This window comes from Sus scrofa, chromosome 13 (genome assembly GCF_000003025.6).
Source record: "Sus scrofa isolate TJ Tabasco breed Duroc chromosome 13, Sscrofa11.1, whole genome shotgun sequence".
In the NCBI taxonomy this organism is placed as follows: domain Eukaryota; kingdom Metazoa; phylum Chordata; class Mammalia; order Artiodactyla; family Suidae; genus Sus; species Sus scrofa.
In genome coordinates, this window is record NC_010455.5 from 185,662,686 (window position 1) to 185,681,200 (window position 18,515).

Sequence of the window (18,515 nt, forward strand, 5' to 3'; positions counted from 1 at the left end):
AGTACATATTAGGAAGCTCCTCTAACTCTGCACTAATTTTGTAGCACTCAATGAATGTTTGTGAAGTGTAAATGAATAAATGATCCTTTAAAAAAATTTTAAAAACTTTGTAGACACAAAAGTCTTTAAATAATCCAGATGTCCGTAAAGCTGAATAGCTAGCTGACCACTGTGGCTTAGATGAAGCTCAAATGTAGAACGCTGCCTGTTCTGTCTCCTTCCAAATAGGATCAAACATCTGCGTGTATAGATTTATACCTAGATTTTCCATAGATTACTTGATATTTGAAAGTGTGTTATACTAGGAAGAATGAAGGAAGAACATACAAACAGGAGACAAATAGACCTGCTTCTACTGTAGAAGGGTACAATATCCAGTGATGTCATGATGTACACCCAAAAGGGTTTTCTTGTTGACTTTTATATGCTTAAACTTACTATATTTAGCAACATTCCTTATGAAAATATTCGGGAACAACCACCAAATCTCCATTTTAGGACCCTTTAAATTAAAAAAAAAATTTTTTTCCATATCTCATTACAACTTTCCACATCTAAAAGTGATTCTCAATCTACAGAAAGAGTTAAATACCGAACTGTTTGAGTCAAAGGGCAATGACAAAAGATTGGACAACAACTGTACTTCGATGAAATAATTTTTTTAAAAAAGCAATGCCAGTTTTATAAATAAAGTATTCTGGTTTTTGAAAAACTAATATCAAATACATTAACTTTCATGGAAAATGAATTCCATGTTTTATCAGTGAGTTAGTTTTTACAATAGAAACATGAAAAGACATGCATAAAACACATTTGAAATGAAGTTTTTTTCTTTTTTCTTCATTTAGTGCTTCGATTTTATATTTTGATGTCAGTTAAACTGCAATTACATCAAGGTCTGGGGATATGTATTGGGTTAGCCAATTTTAGGCAATTTCTAAATGTTATGGTGTGAGAGATGCGGCTTGGAGGGAGATTGTAAAAACTCATTTAGACTGACTCGTATTTGCCGTCAATAATAAAATATGTACCTAAAAATAGATGTTTGAATTTTTTGTTCCTAAATTTTTTTTATTCAATTCTAATACAAAATCCCTTTTCGAAAGAGCAATACAAAAAGATCACTAAAAAGCTGAAAGCAAGAATTCAAGAATACATAATAGCAAGAAATACTAATACGCATAATTACGCCTCATCTAAATAGCAGTTTTTCTACCAGTAGTAGAGGAAAAAATAGATATTGACATTCTTACATAAGCAAATTATAAATTTTAATTTATTTACTATATTGTATTGCTGTTTTTTGATTATTTGATGCTGAATAATACAAAATGTTGACTTGAACATAAGTATAAAAATATAAAACTGAAACTACATAGTTTTCATTTTTCCAGAACTAATACTAAATTCTAATATTTAGATCTAATATTAAGGGCCATCCTGTGACTTAGTTCACTGTACTGCCTGGACTTCACTTTTCTTATCTAGAAGGTAGAATCCAAAACATATAATTTTTTTAGGTAATTGAGTTTAATAAAAATTATATCATAAGCACATGTGTAAGTATTCTGGGAAGCTACATAAGAGAAGATGGATTCAAAATCCTTTAAATAATTATTATGTTCAGTTTCAATTTGCTCAGTAATTAAACCATACTTAACATAAAGTTTTTGTATGTTGCTAAGAAAATAAATTATTGCTAGTCCCCAGATCCTAGTGATGCAATGTTACGTATCATTATGTCTTCATTTGTGAAACGTACACAGACAAAAGAGTGAACATTCACAATAGAGTAAATTGGTAGCAGAAGAAAAAAAAATATGAGAAAATTTAGCTTTTATAGTTATTATAGCCTAACTTCATAGAATATGAGAAAGTGTAAGCATTTAAATACATTCTTAAGCTGAATCTTTTTTAAAAAAAAACATAACTTTCAAAAAGACAACTTAAATATTTATAACATAAACCTATTTGATGCCTATCCTCTGCAAAGACAAAAAAATAAATTTGGTCTTTCCATAAAAATAACTTAAACTTCCAACATTGTAATCCTAAGTTTAAAAGGTGTAATTTTATTTCTAGGGAAAAAATAGCTATTTTAACATCAACATTACCTCACCATAAGATGCTTTACAAATATGTTTCTAAGAGCCTTTTCTAACTTAGGAATGAAGCCAATCAATATGCTGGTTTAATGCTAAAAGGTCACAAATAAAATATTTATCATTTAAAAGCTAAACTAGCTAAACCTAGGTCATTTTAAAAAAAAGTGTATTCTCAGGAGAATAATCAAGAAGAAATATATTTATTGCACTAATTTAACTTAAATATAAATATTTTTTTCACCAAACCCTCGTGTCCCTAGAATTTTGTAACAATAAAATATAAGAATAGTTCAAATACTTGTTAAATTTTTACTTAATACTGGGCAATAAATGTTCAAGGTGTTAAATACATTATTATATTCACAAAAAGCTTTCCAACGACTTCATGACTTACGTTGTAGTGGTTGTTTTCCTGGTTGTGCCTATTTCAATAAAGAGGCAGCTCAGCCTTAGAGAAGTTAAATGACTTAACCAAGGATTTTCTGACACCAAGTCACAGAACCAGGATTTTCTGACACCATGCATTTGAATAGAAAGCAAAACTCTTCACAATTGGAAAAGGTAAATGGGGATTTACGTAATGGACCAGATATTTCATCATTGACCTGTGGGGTTATTGTCTAGATGTATGTCTGCATTGAGTGGAACCTTAGAGAAGTAGAAAAGAAGTGATTAATTTAAAGCTTGAATGTTATTTGAGTTAATATATTCACAGGGGCTAAAACCCAATTGGATAGTATATTTCCACTATATTGTCTGAGATACATCCAAAATGATTACTTTTCGACTTCAAATTTTTTTTCTTTATATATAATCAAACATAGGTGAACTGTCCACATTATATTGTAATAGACTCAGAGGAGAATCATTTACATTTGAAAACAGAATAAGGAAGAAAATGTATAAAATTATTTTTTAAGTTGCTGAAAGAAATAATAGTTTGCTTGATGCAAACTATTATTTTGTAACATTAGGCATTAATTTTTAAGAAAATATTGCATATAGATATATCTTTGAAAAATGATGAATAATATTTGAAATCTCATTGTCCATTTGCGTATTGGAAATTTGCAAAAAAAAAAAAAAGACACTAAATTCTTATGTCTGAAAAAGTACTTTTGTTTACCCAATCTTTTCCTAATGTGTGTTCATGTGATAAGACAATAGTTCTGTGAAAGCTAATAATTGCTCTGGATATGAGCTAAGCAGTTTTTTCTACACTGAAAGCATTTAATAAAATGGTAAACTTTGATAAGAGGAGATTCTGAAAATGGAATGAAATTTTTTTTTCTTCCAACATTGTTGTGTGTTTATTACTTGCTTCTCATCATCCGGAACAAAATAAGTATAATCAAAATTTTCTTGGGCATATGAGTTCCAAGTTTGTTGATTCAGTGCTTAAAGAATTCTTATTTGCAGCATCCCAAGGACACTGTAGAAATCTGAATCCTAGCACAGGATTCAAAGTTGCTTGGGTAAGTGCCAGGCACCATGTCACAAGTGTTAAGAAATGTTAAGAGTGTTAAGAAATATAAATATCATGTATTTCCTGGAAAAAATAACATAAATTTAGACACGAAACTCAGAAATATAAACTAGGATTCATACAGTTGTGACATATTCAAGACTGGCCTTTTTGTAGAAAAATCAAAGAAAGAACAGTTATATTGATTCATTTGTATCAAAATTATTTCCTCTGTTATTATTAAAGTATATTAGACCTAATTTTTAAATTATGACTTAGAAAACCTTTGTTTTACATATATTTTTTTTCAGAAGTGATTTTCTCAAAACCCAAATTTGCATTTGTCCCTCTGTCACTTGCATTTCACATCATGCACAGATTGAACATGCTAATATGATGTTGAGTGATAAATGCACTTCATTATTAAAAAGAGCAATTATAGGAGTTTGCTTGTGGTGCAGCAGGTTAAGTATCCAGAGTTGTCACTGCAGCAGCCAGGGTCGCTGCTGTGGCTCAGATTTAATTCCTGGCCCAGGAACTTCGGCATGCTGCAGGCCCAGCCAAAAAAAATAATAATAATTAGAATTTTATAATGTTACGTAAACAAGTTTTAAAATAATCATGTTGAGTCATTTTGAATAATTCTATAAAATTATCTTATACAGTTCTCTTTTTTTTCCCTCTAGATCGAACAGTATCACCACTTTAATCCTGTGTTTCCCTTGTGCTCATTTTCCTGCCTACACTGTCGTAATTGCATAATCTACCCTCATATTCCAACTACAGACATATAGCATTTGATTATTTTTGCCATACTAGCCCTTTTCTTCTTTGTCAGTAAACATATTCTACCCTATTCTCAATCACCACTTTATGGATACCTTCTGTACGACTTCTGGAATATCCTGCAACCACATGCCAAGGAAAATTGACTCCCTTCTTCCCCTACTTTTTCATGATATGACCTCAGAAAGGTCATAAGTACCATATGACCCCTAAAGTTTGCCTGTAGTCTAATATGGTTTGCTAAAATAGTAACTGGAAAATACAACTAACTATTCTAAAATGAAGATTTTAAAAATATTTGTAGGAAGATATTTTAAAGTGTATTCTGTATTAAAGCAAAGTGCTAGAGCCATCATTTGCAATTCTAAGTCTTAAAGCTAAAAAATTCTTAATGCTTCTCTTACAGAAGTTTTGACTACATTTTTCCTTTTAACAAAGAGAGAAGCTGTTTATGGCTGTGACTTTCTGATAGAATACAGTTAGGGTTATGAGCATATTCATTATTTTCCCCAAAGGGAATCAAGAAATATATTGGAAAGAAGAGTTAATTACTTAGAGTGTTTTTCCTAAGAAAATTTGTAAGAAATAATTCAAATCTTTAACATGTCAGTTGCTTAAAACATTATTTGAAAACCAGAGAATAGCTGTCAACAATCTTGAAATCGAAGTCTGCCAGTGAAGATATTTCTTCCTGTCTCTCTAGTTGACTATTTCTACATAAGATGATTTCTTTCAAAAAATATAATCTTCAAAAATTTGTGTTTAATAATTTTTTTTTTTTATCTTTTAAGACACACTTTTTAATGGTCTTGGACTTGGAGCAGTCATTGGTCTGGGAGTTGCTGCACTCTTGCTAATCCTTGTGGTAACAGACGTCAGCTGCTTCTTTATTCGACAATGTGGGTTATTGATGTGCATCACCAGGAGAATATGTGGGAAGAAGAGTGGCTCCAGTGGTAAAAGTAAAGAACTTGAAGAAGGAAAAGCTGCATACCTGTGAGTATCAGACGTCTGCGTCACCATTATGGTATGCTTTCTGTATATCACCACAAAGAGTTCCAAATTTACTTATGTTTGCTTTAGGCAAAACTTAGAGTGAAACACAAAATGTATTTCATGATAACATCACCCTCAAATGTTCTCTCCTGTTCCTACCTAGTCAACCCACACTCCTCCAGGCAATTCCTCTTGCCCCAGGCAACAAATTTTTTTCATCATAGATAATTTTTAGCTATTAAAACTTGATATAAATAGTTTCCTACAATGTGTACTTTTTTACATTTGGCTTATTTCACTCATCCTAATATTTCAGAATTTGTTTATGGCATTCTGTGTATTAGCAATTCATTTCATTTTATTGTTGAGTCATATTCTAGAGTATTTTTCCCAAGAAAATTTGTAAAAAATGCATCCACTTTTTGATGCATTTAGGCATGCATGTTCTCATATACATTCTTTTCTAGGCTTAGGGATATATGAGAATCCATTTTGCATGACTTCATTGCTTTTTTGAAATTTTTGTTTGTTTATTTTTAATCTCCAAGCCTATTTCCATTGTACTAGGCAATTTGGTTATGGCCATTTCTCATGGATAGTCTGTAAGGAATATTTTCACTTCATAGGATGATAAATTAGGTAGCATACATTTTCATCTAAAAAAATTAGGTTAAATATCTCGTCAGAATATCACCTGCTTACTTGTTGGACATAACACATAGTAAAAAATGAATCGAAATCAGGATCTATATGCTTGAGAGAAATATTAATGTATGACATAGTAAGTATTGTGGGAATGATTCACTCTTCACTATTTCCTGCTTTCCTTAGAGGAACATATTGCGCTTCCTAATAACTTGCTGTACTTTTAAATCAATATAATTTTACATATATACATATGATGATACATATATGCACACATGATTCAAAACTGAATTTTATGTCTCTTCATTCTTGCTCAACTATTGACTAAAGAGAATAAATACTAGGTGACAGGCACTGCTATACAACCTAGGGATTAAGGTGGTGAACAAACAAAAATGAAATTTGTTCACAGGGAATTCATGCTTTAATGCAGCAAGGCAGATAATAAACACTAAAAGTCAAGATGTCTGGCAATGATAAGCACTAAGAAAAATGAAAAACGGAATGATAAATTATTACTAGGAGTTGGGTCATTAAAGATTTCTCAAGGGAGGTGAAACTTAAGCTGCAGAGTAAGTGACAAAGAACCAGATATACATCGATCAGGAGAGGAACATTCTAAGCACATGTAATAATAAATGAAAAGGCTATTAGGACAAGAATGAACTTACTATGTTAAATGGATCTGATTAGAGTGAGGCCAGGAAAGAAACTGATACCAGTTATCAGGTGGAAGAATTATCTAAGTACAAAAGCATTACATTGTCTTGGGTCAAAGTAAGGAAATACTTTTCAAATAGAAAGTGACTACAAGTTTTTAAGATTTTTTAGCTACTTGGGAAGAATGGATTACTGTAGGGTTGATATGTATAAAGAAAAGATTTAGAGTCAGGGGTATTGGATAGGGAGAATATTGGAATACTCCAGGTGGAGACTGATGGTCTTCTCTACCAAGCTAGTAGTGTTATAAGCATATAAAAATGTAGAGTATCCAGACAGAGTCAAGGTGGAGTGAACCACTGCTAAATGATTCACCTTTGGGGTAAAAGAGAAATCAAAAGGACCTTCACACTTTTGTCTTAATTTACCAGAGTGATGTTGGTGACCACGTGCAGAACAATGAGGTACATCCAAGTTCTATATTTGTTTTCACTTGACTTTATTAATTGGCAATTTATCCACCAACACTTATGCTTGTAACTCTTGCTAAGTTTAATTAACCTTAAAGATTTGGAAAGATGAAAACACATGGTTCATTCCACATTTTTATCCAATAGCTTTTTAAATCACAATTTCCCTTGCCTTAGAAAAACAGGTTTCAACTCTTTCAAACCTTCACTGTTCAAACTGCAAAGACAGATTATAGAAAATATCACTGAGGGAGTTCCTGCTGTGACTCAGTGGGTTAAGAACCTAACTAGTATGCATGAACAAGTGGGTTTGATCCCTGGCCTTACTCATTGGGTTAAGGATCTAGCATTGCTATGAGCTTGGATCCATTGCTTGGATCCTGCATTACTGTGGCCAGCAGTTGCAGCTCCATTTCTAACCGTAGCCTGGGAACTTCCACATGCCACAAATGTGGCCCTAAAAAGCCAAAAAAAAAAAAAAGAAAAGAAAAAAGAAAAAAGAAAGAAGAGAAAAAGTCTCAATGAGAAATAGGATATAACTAATTTGATTAATTGGATTTATACTAATTTCTAAACATGATTCCAAAACGTTCTGAGACTAGTCCTTTCACGTTCTTACTGTGTAGATTTGTTACAAAACACATTAACTACACACTTAAAGCATTTTTGTTTAAAAAAATATTATATTGTAGGAAAAAAATTATTAGAGTCAATGGTATAAGGATGGCATTTGTGTAAAGTCCTAGATTATTCGAGTATTGGGCTCAATACAAATTAAATTTTATCTAGAATTCTCACAGTTTATCTTATAAAATGATTAATGATTCCTATTTTATCAAATTATATATATATATATACATATATATACACATATATATATACTTGTATTTATCCCAGCATTAATTTGCAAGAGCAAATATTTATTGAACACCTAGATAACCAGGCACTATCTGAGCTCCAAAGATGTAACTATGAAGAAAAGCAAGTCAGTCCCTCCCATGATCTAGTTACTCTGATGGGAAACAATTTGGTTGGAAAACAATCAAATGGATAAATAAGAAGTTTCTGTTGTTATTTTTCAAACAACAAAGAATATTTTTTAAAGTGTATGTCTATTCAGGGGCAAAGAGCTACTTCATGCTATAACTTTTATTTAACAAAATATTTTTTTTATTTCCTGAAACTGCACAAATTTAAAATTTGAACTATTATTGTGAAATAACACAATGTTGATGAGAAAAAGAATTCTAGACAAAATGGAATTTCATCTTTCTATTTGTTCTGAGTGAACAATACATGACTAGATGAATTTAAATTAAAAAAAAAAAATCTTAATGGTACTCCTAGTCTGACTGTGCTGGATTTATTTGAGATATTGGATTGTGTGGAGATTTCTAACTATGCTCCATAATGAATCTATTTTTACATTTCAAAGGTAAGCTTTTTTTCTTTATTTTCCAGGAAGGATGGATCAAAAGAACCAATAGTGGAGATGAGAACAGAGGATGAAAGAATTACTAATCATGAAGATGGGAGCCCAGTAAATGAGCCGAATGAAACCACACCACTAACAGAGCCTGAGTATGTACCTTGAAATGCTTAATTATTTTTGGATAAGTATTTGTAAAGTGATTAACACATTATCATTATTTGTAGCAATATTGACAAATAACATCATTTGTAAAACAATGTTCCTTCTTCAATGAAAGAGAGTGTGAATATCTAAAATTCATTTTCTATTGAGATATTTCACATGAAGATTTTGTATCATTGTCAGAGAAAGTCTACTACCCAAACACACATTTATAACATTATGCAAAAATATTGAAATGATGGAAACATGTTACAAAGTTGGATTTTCCTACACTAATCTTACTGTTTAAAATAATGCTTTCAAAATGTGATTGATTCTTACTGAAATAAAAATGTGTCAGAAAATTAGTCATTGCTTTGAAAATGAATATGACAGGCAAAAAATAGTGTGAAATAAACACAAATCTATTTTTAAAATAAAATATATATGTATTTATCAAGAAGAAGAAATTTTGTTAAACTATCATTTTAACGTCTCTACAATTAATGTTTAGTCTTTATTCAAGATTTTGTTATTTACTTCTTTCTGCATCTATCAGAGCTCCAGTAAAACCATAAGTATGTCAACCAAACCTGCAAAGAAGATGTTTATGAATACGAAGATTTAAATGAGTAAAACCAAAGGCATTATTAGGAAATAATCATATAAGTATTCTGTAGCATCTATATTTGATAATAACAAAATATGACAATCACATTATTCTTTACTACTCACCAAAATGACTTTTAAATTATATTTTAAATTTTATTTAAATCAAGTTTTTCAAAAAAAAATTCGTTTTTCTTTATTATAGGATTCTCTTGCAGAGAAATTTGATTCAGGCATCCCATCCTAAATCAAAGACCGAGTGTAGTCACAGGTGAAGAAAATAGCTTGTTTCAGAAATCCCCTTCATCTGCTCTCAAGGGGTTGAAATGATTAATAATTAGACAAATACATAGCACACCTCTGTAGCTTAAATTTTGGTTTAAATTTCAGGCCCTTTTTATTGACTGCATTTAAAGATTATTACATTTTAGTTTGACGTTAACTCTTGTAAAGGCAGCTTTCACAAGGTGGATTCTATACATTCCCCTTCAGAAATCAGAAGCCTTTTCAATGAAGCAAAATACTACACAACAAAACAAATTCCTAGCTACGAATTAATACTTACTATGACATACTGGTGTGTATAAAAACTAGTTAAGAAAATGCCCTTACATAGAATGGGACTGTATATTTGAAAACAAGATGATTTTTCATTACCACGGTTTATAGAAATTCCCAGGCTAGGGGCCCAATCAGAGCTATAGTTGCCAGCCTACACCACAGCCTCAGCAATGCAGGATCCGAGTTATACCATAGCTCACAGCAACACTGGATCCTTAACCCACTGAGCGAGGCCAAGGATCAAACTCACATCCTCATGGAAACTAGTTGGGTTCATTTTTATGCTGAACCACCATGGGAACTCCCAAAACAAGATGATTTAATAACTTTTCTGGTTCTCAAAGAAAAGAAATACTCAACATAAAAATAGTAGAATTAACAGTAATCTTTTAAAATGTGATTTAATATAAACATAAGTAGAGAAAAAAAATATATGTGCAAAAATATACCATCTGAGTTGAAAACACTGGTTAATTACAAATTCAATACATAGTTCTGTGAGTTGGAAATATATTAAGCATTATCCTGACCTCCCATTCAATCTCTAAATTTCTGTACATTTTGATGCTAGAAATAACCCATTGTTTTATAATCCTTTACTATCAATGTTTTCAGCACTTGGGAATGGGAGAATAGAAAAACTGTGAATGCACTATTTATAATATGCATAAAAGGGAGCCTGCCCTAAGAGGTACAAAGTAGATGCTGCTTCATTCCCATCAATGAATTACTTACCACTGACTAGTTAGTTTTCACATAGTAGCTTTGATGTTCAGAACACAGTGGATTTCTCTTCTCATTCAGAAATACAAAAGAAATTACAAATAAATTCCAGAGGAACTAGCATAGTAGCATCCGCTACTCTATAAAATGGTTAGGTGTGAGGTTAAAGTCACAGAGTCCTACCAAAAAAAGTCACAGAGGTGAATTGGAATTTAAACTTAATTTTTTTTATGTAAAAGATTAAAAATTATTTTGTCAAGAAAGAAAATATTGTCTTCAAAGCCATATGAACAAACTGTAACAATAAATCAACGAATTAAAGACGTAGAAAAAACTCAAAAAATCTTGATATTTTTGTTATCATAGTATGTTTGCAAAGCTGTCTTAAGAAATAAAGATTGCTTTTGCTTCATAGGTTACAATTGAAAACAACTCTCAAAAATGTACTCATAGGAGTTCCCTGATGGCTCAATGAGTTGAGGATCAGCATTGTCACTGCCATGGCACAGATCCAATCCCTGGCCCCAGAACTTCCACATGCCTGCAGCTCAGCCAAAAATAAAAAAATAAATAAATGCATAATCATAAAAGAGAAAATAGACTAATTAAAGATAACATATATAGTAAATATAAAAAGGTTAGAAAGTCCTGAAATATATTTATTTGCATTAAATTCCAAAGGCTATTCCTAATTCTCTCAACTTTTGAAGTTTATGTAACAGAATATGGCAGCAACTATTGATTGTTTTTACCTGAAAAACTTAAGATGGAGTAAATCATCTAGTTAACATATAAAATTATTTTTGCTTTTTCACATTTCAAAATACTCCATTATATATTTTAATACATCAGTTGCTATTAAATCTAAGCTACCCTATAATGAACAATTTCATCCATCTAAATCTGCAGATATCTTGTTTCATTCATTCATTACACCATGTTTTTACAATAGACAATATTGTATTACTCTCTTTTAGTTTATTTTTCTTTCAATTTGATATCACTTTAGCAAATCTCACTTTTTCATTCTAATAAGTATTCCTTACTTCCCTCTAAAAACAATAACTTAAATGTCTCCTTAAAGTGCCTTAGCTAATGAAGTTTATATTTCATATTCTCTTCCAGAAAATTGCCTTTAAAAGAAGAAAATGGGAAAGAAGTCCTAAATCCAGAAACTATAGAAATTAAGGTTTCTAATGACATCATTCAATCAAAAGAAGATGACAGCAAAGCATAACACCAAGATTACAGAGTCTTGAACAACGCTACAAAGAGCATTTGGATTGCAGTGACCCTATGACCAAAACTATTCTATTGACCTTAATTTCTTGGGAAACTTCTAGCTTGGAATAGCTTGTACACATATACATATGATCAAATACTCCTGCCCATGATCCATTTCCTTTTGTTGTTGTTGTTGTTACTGTTGTTGTTCATTTTGTTATGAATTTCAATATAGAGACCTGACTGGCACCAACTCTTGGGTATCAATTTGACTCTGTGTTCGAAGTACTGCAATTTGTTATAAATATGGCTAAAGCGCTCTGTGTTTTAAGAACTGTATTTCATACCATAACCTCTCCATGAATAGGAATTTAAGCAAAGACAAAACAAAACAAGACAGAAGCTTTGTGAGCTAATGTATGTGGAAGCCCTGCATGTTTTTTCATCCAATCTTGGGCGGAGAGATTATTAAAGTGGATTTCAGTTAAAATGAAAACACTTAATGAAGGGTACACTTTTCATCCGGAGAATTTCAGGGAACCTAGGCTTGAAGGAGACAGTTATCTTTAGCAGTTCAATATTGAGAGAAACTTTGGAAAACTCTTTTTTAAGTTATAATTACAGTGCTAGTTCAATGTTGATCTTTGATAGATTGAAGTGCCAGGTCAAAATTGTTACCCATTTGAATGACTATTAGTTGCGTGTAAAATTAGATTAGAAAGATTCCATAAATCTCTATCTCTTTATATATGCCATATTCACTCACAATGGATTACACACAAAGAAAATGTACTGCAAGTAAAAATAATATTGACATCTGCCCTCAGCTTCAAATAAAGTAAATTGAAATGGGAACAATATCAATGTTGTCGATATATTTATAAATATATGATTATCTTTTCCTTTTAACAATTTTATCAAAAAACAGGTCTTTAGTGTTCAAATTCTTCAAATTATATCCTCAGATACATTTTTTCCCATTGCTTTAGATAACCTTTGTTTAAAAATTCACTTTCCCAGTATTATAGGTCAATCATTATATGTAATTGGCTAATAGAAATTAAAATCCTTGGTGATTAAATTATGAAGAAATTGATGTTTAAACATTGCCATAACAGTGTCAATGATTAACAATTGAATGGCCACTCTCTGTAGCTAGAAGTCATTTTAAGATTTTGATAAACAACTTTGGTTGAAGAAATTGCTGAACTATTCAACACAAACTTTCTATTATTACTTGTTAGTAATATATACCAGAATAAAATACTTATTAACTTTCCAAGCTATGCAAGCTCCCAGAGGTAAAAGGCTGAAACATGATATTCACTTATAAGTAAGATTTTGAAAAAAGGTATTTATGATGATAAATATACATACCAATTGGGAGCAGGTTTTAGATTATTTCTTACCCTAGAGAGCCAAAGGTTTCTTTAGGCCCCATCACATTCAAAACCTTTCATGTTTCAGGTGGCATCATAGCTCAAATACTGACTGGTTAGGAAATGCATACCAACAGAACATTAAAGTCTTAACAGTGCAGAATGACTTTCTCTAGGGTGTCTCTCTATGGAGATAATTTGATGAACATTAAATATAGTATTAATGTCACTCATGAACACTTTTATTTACAAAGTGCTTGAAACTGTCAGTCAAGGAGAGACAAGTAACAATTTCTCCCAAACTGGTTGTCAGAGGATAGATTGTGCCCAACTGCATGCTTGGGGACTAGATCTCCAGTGTCCTTGCCATAATTTACAGGGTTATATGATGCAGGAATCTCTCCTTGCTATCCTTTCAGGCGTATTCTGGGGGGAAAAAAAAATTCCTGTGCCTATGTAGGAATTTGAGTAGGAATTATCCAACTGGTCTTTTGATGGATTTGACTGTTGCTGTTTAAATTATGTTTGATCATTTGTTTGCTTTATTTTACTTACTGTATTTTTTCCCTTTGTACCAATGTGCTAAAACTAATCAAAATACTTGAATTTGTTTGCGCAGAGTAAATGGGCTTTGCAAAGTGTTCATGAAGCAATAGGTATGGATGCTATTTTTTTCCTGGATAAGGCTATGAGGATTTAATGTAATTATGATAAAGAATTAGCAAAACTGAGAAAGCAATTTAGCATGTTTACTACTGTTAAATCCATGACAAACTTCAAGAGCAGAGAAATCCTAGGAACAAAGAATTTTGTTTCTTCAGTTTGAAAGTTCTGCTTCTCTCATTTCTATGAACTTTCCATGTAAAACCGTTAAATATTACTTTTATGTCTCTCTTTCTATATATATACATATATATGCTGTTAAATTTCTTGCCACTAATGTGGAGTCAAGATCTGAAGTTCACAGATAATCCAGAACTAATTGTAAACACACTGTTTCAAGTGCATTGTTTCAATTGTCTGAGTGGTCCTTATCTCTTGTCCTTGAACTCTCTGCCCTAGAGTACTGTGATAAATTTTTTTTTTTTTTTTTTTAGCATTTCAATGGAATGCGCCAAATAACTCTACTTGTAAAAGTTTCCAAATAAGAGCTGGCTTGTAGTAAATTGTAAAATATGAGTAGAACTGAAATAATCTGTTTCTTATTTTTCATTATTATTCTAGACTAAACATATCCACACAACTGTATAAAGGTTATTTTTGCTGTCTAAGAGTACTCTTAAATCTTAATATAAAATGTCAAAAAAGTTGACTGAATATACTAGTGTTAAATAATCAGAACCCTATGTTACTTTAAACAAAGAAGGAATGACATCACTGAAAATATTGATATTTCTTGACAGGTTATGTGCAATTAGGCAATGACAATCTATATTCAATAATATATAAGAGGGAACAGTAATATCAGCATTGTAGCACGTTTTGTTTTTAAAACTGGCACAAATTGTGTCAACATATTTTAGGATGACCTGCAAAGAAATTTAAGACATTTGATTTCTAAAGATTTATTTATTATTTTTGTGGGTTGATGTATGGCCATTCTATTGATACAAATATCTAACATTAATGTAGTGTTTCTCAAATTTTCCTTTATTTTTTACTTTTAATATCTGTAAAAGCATTTTTCAAAGACTATTTGATCCAGCAAAGTTTACATGAATCTTAGTCTTTGAATTAAACATTTATATAAATAGAATGTTTTTATTAATCAAATTATTTATTTGAGTGCCAATAATTAATTGTAACTTTATAATCTTACCTTAATTTTATGCTTCTTCTTTTAAATAATTAAGATGCATTTGTGCCTTTGGATTAGCATGAAATTCTGCTTTATCAAAAGAAAAAATAAACAACATAACTGCAATCTTTATTGATATATTTTACTTGAATGACTATCTTATTTATATTTAGTGATTAAGCTCAGTTCAAACTACTTCAGCTTGAATACAAAATCTCAGTAAAAAAAATTATACTGTATAACTTATCTCCACTCATGACAAAGCAATTCTTTTAATGCCCACACAAAATATACTTAATTTTTTGTATATTGTTATTCTAGATAATAAATTCATTCTAGACATTGTTGAAATTGAGTTTTATTAGTTGTAAGACAAAGACAGACAACAGAAGCCTTTTTAAAAACTAGGTGAGCTACTATAGTGTCACTCGGGTTTACATTATTCCTATATTTGATTTGGGATCAAAAATCATCCTTCATTGTGGATGATTGGATAATTACTGATGAAAATATCTACAACTGAAGTGGTAAAAAGAAATATCTTCACTTCTCAATTGAAGAAATATTGAAATAGCATATTGAAAATATTCATTAAATGTCCAATGTTCTTTTTTCATGAAGAATAATGTAAATGCTCAATTTCAATCCCTCATTTTTTTACGTAATTATATCTAGAATGCTTACTCAACAGACTTCAAGAGTAGATGAATATATGTTTTTTAAATGAGATGGTTTGCATTATTTATCTTTAGGGAGAAAATATTTTCATCTTCTTTTTAACCCTTTGAAGAGTTATTACATTGCCTTTCACATTGAAATTGCATATGAATGTATTAGCATATGCCAAAATTCAACTGTGGAAGCTCATAGAAAAGAAGTACTTCAATCCTAAAATGAAAATATCTCCAAAAAGTATTCTACTCATAGACTTAATAATGTCCTGAGATGAAATGATTACATGTGTAACTGACAAAGTTATAGAAGAGTCTAGATGTAGTAGTTGCTGAACACATATAATTTCCTTCTAAGTCTCTTCTCTCCTTTTGTTACAAATTACAGTTTTCCATTTTAATGCAGCTATTTAACAACATGATTTGAATGCTAATAGATTAATTATTTCTCCTCATGGACTCATATTATATGAAATGCTTATATTTATTTGATAACATTTAATATTCTTAGAAAAATAGCTTATTATTCACTATAGAATTTTATCAGTAACTTAACAATCTTAGTTGTTGAGTACAACCTTGGTACCACCACTTTAATTTTTTTATAAAATTTTCAGGATGTTGACTACATGATGTTCATAATTAGTAAGTAATAATTATACTTAATATAAAATTGTTTGTACAATTTTAATTTCACCACTCATTTTGTTTTCCTAAAATTAAAACACCTATCTTTTAGTGTCTGGTTTTAGCCTTCCTTGGAAAAAAATTAGTAAAGCAATGTCTTTTGGAGCATTTCAAATCACAACCAGGCATAGGGGAAGAGAGGAATAAAGAACTGAAAGAATGCAGAAAGCTAAACTGAACCTGAAGTTTGGAATAGGTAAGAAGGACCTTAGTGTCAGAAGTGCTGTGGCAGGGACAAGGAAGTTTGCATAGATAAAAATAAATGCCAATTATGCTGATTCACAGGAGAAAACTTAGAGAAATCCAGAGGAGAAGGTTAACATAGAATTTATGATTCAGTTTTGCAAATAGGATTTTTTTAGAGAACAGCAAACAGTGTATAAGATAAGAGTACTGTTAAGAGGAAACATATCTGTTCCAGTTCTTAAAGGAATGTTCATGGTTTAGCATTTGCCTCTAAACTCTGTTAGGCGTATGTGAACTTAGAAATAAAGGTTAAAAAAAAAAATCTTATTTTTTGGTATGTGAATTCTATGCTGTGTTCAGTATGCATTAAAACATGCTGGTTTTTTTAATTTTCTTTAAATTATATATACCATTCAAATTCTATATTTCTTAAGTTAGCAACCACAAAGTTTTCTTATTGTTTCAATATAGTATGTCCCTATGAAATGCTGTATATATATGTCTAAACTGTAAAAATTATACTGCAAATGTTGAAGTTTTGTATTTATGAGAGACATTGAAAGTATGGCTTACAGTATATCAAAATTGTCACTCTTCACCATTTGTATATTAATAGTAAAAATACTTTTACTTTAATAAAGTGTTGCATTTATGTTTATTTTGAATAATATCTCTATAATGAGTGAGCTTATGTCTTGACAAATATTTTTTGTTTTTCTTTAAATTTCCAGAGGTGTTCCCTTTGTGGCTCACCCGGTTATGAACCTGACTAGTATCCATGGAGATGCAGGTTCAATCGCTGGCCCTGCTCAGTGGGTTAAGGATCCAGTGTTGCCATGAGCTGTGGTATATAGGTTACAGACTTGGCTTGGATCCTGTGTTATTGCGGCTGCAGCATAGGCTGGTGGCTGATGCTCAGATTCAGCCCTAGCCTGGGAACTTCCATATACCAAGGGTGTGGCCCTTAAAAAAAAAAAAAAAAAATTCCAAGTCTATCGCTATACATTTAAAAGAATAGAATGCTTCCTGTCATTTTGCCTCACTGGAGTCACGATCTTTTGGCTTTTACACTCTGCCCAGAGAATTTAATGAATAAACAGCTGGTAAGATCAGTGGTTCTCAATATCTGGTCCCTAGACCAGCAACAGCTGCACCACCAGAGAACTTTTTAGAAATGTAAAGTTTTGGACCCCACCACAGACCTAGTAAATCAGAGTAACCTGGGAGAGGGACCCAGGAGTCAGTCTTTGTGCAAGACTTTCTGGTAAATCTCATGCACGCAAAAATACGATGTATGCTGGGTGGGAGACCCACTTTAATGATGAGTTAGAACTCACTTCCAGTTCATATTGGAATTTTATTTCTCATTATTACATAGATTATCTTCTTTTAGGGTTGTGTGGGGAGCTGATCATTTCTCAAAAGCTTTTGCAAGGTGTTTTCATTTTTCATTCCTTTTATTTTTATCACCAGTGTAAATATAACTCATTCTTCAAATGGAAAAAAAAAAAAAGTTAAATTCTCACAAGGGGGCAATTTTCAATATAAGCTTTACAGATTCCACCAAATACATAGATAGATTAAAAATACTATTAAATAGGACACGAAGGATGGAAAAATGGGAACATTTATATATTTATTGTGTTTGTTCTCTTAATATATTTAATTAAAAGAATGATTATAGTGAAATGCAGAAAATGTCATGAAAAATAAGCCAAAACTAAGTAACTGATACATGAAGGACATTGACTAATTCATCCTGTTAATATTTTAGAATTTCTTCTATTCTTTCCTAACTGAAACCATTTTCTGCCATAAACCCTTTTCATTTGTCGTACAGGTCATGAATGTATCTCTCCTAAGATTCATTTCATATATGAAATCAGGATTTTAAACTTCTTTTTAAATTTATTTTTTTCTGAATGATTTTTCAAATCATAACTTAGAATGTTCTCAAAACAAAAAATAATATCCTCT

The 18,515-nt window shown here is 31.0% G+C and overlaps 1 protein-coding gene across 1 annotated transcript in view; it reads left to right on the forward strand.

Annotated features, from left to right (window-relative positions):
• The window catches only part of NCAM2 (neural cell adhesion molecule 2), a 503,610-nt gene extending 486,404 nt beyond the window's left edge, over nucleotides 1-17,206 (forward strand). The window contains exons 16-18 of the mRNA XM_021070858.1: nucleotides 5,148-5,352; nucleotides 8,589-8,708; nucleotides 11,719-17,206. Coding sequence (XP_020926517.1) covers nucleotides 5,148-5,352; nucleotides 8,589-8,708; nucleotides 11,719-11,830 — 437 coding nt within the window. The 3' untranslated portion in view covers nucleotides 11,831-17,206. The remainder of the gene's footprint in view (nucleotides 1-5,147; nucleotides 5,353-8,588; nucleotides 8,709-11,718) is intronic.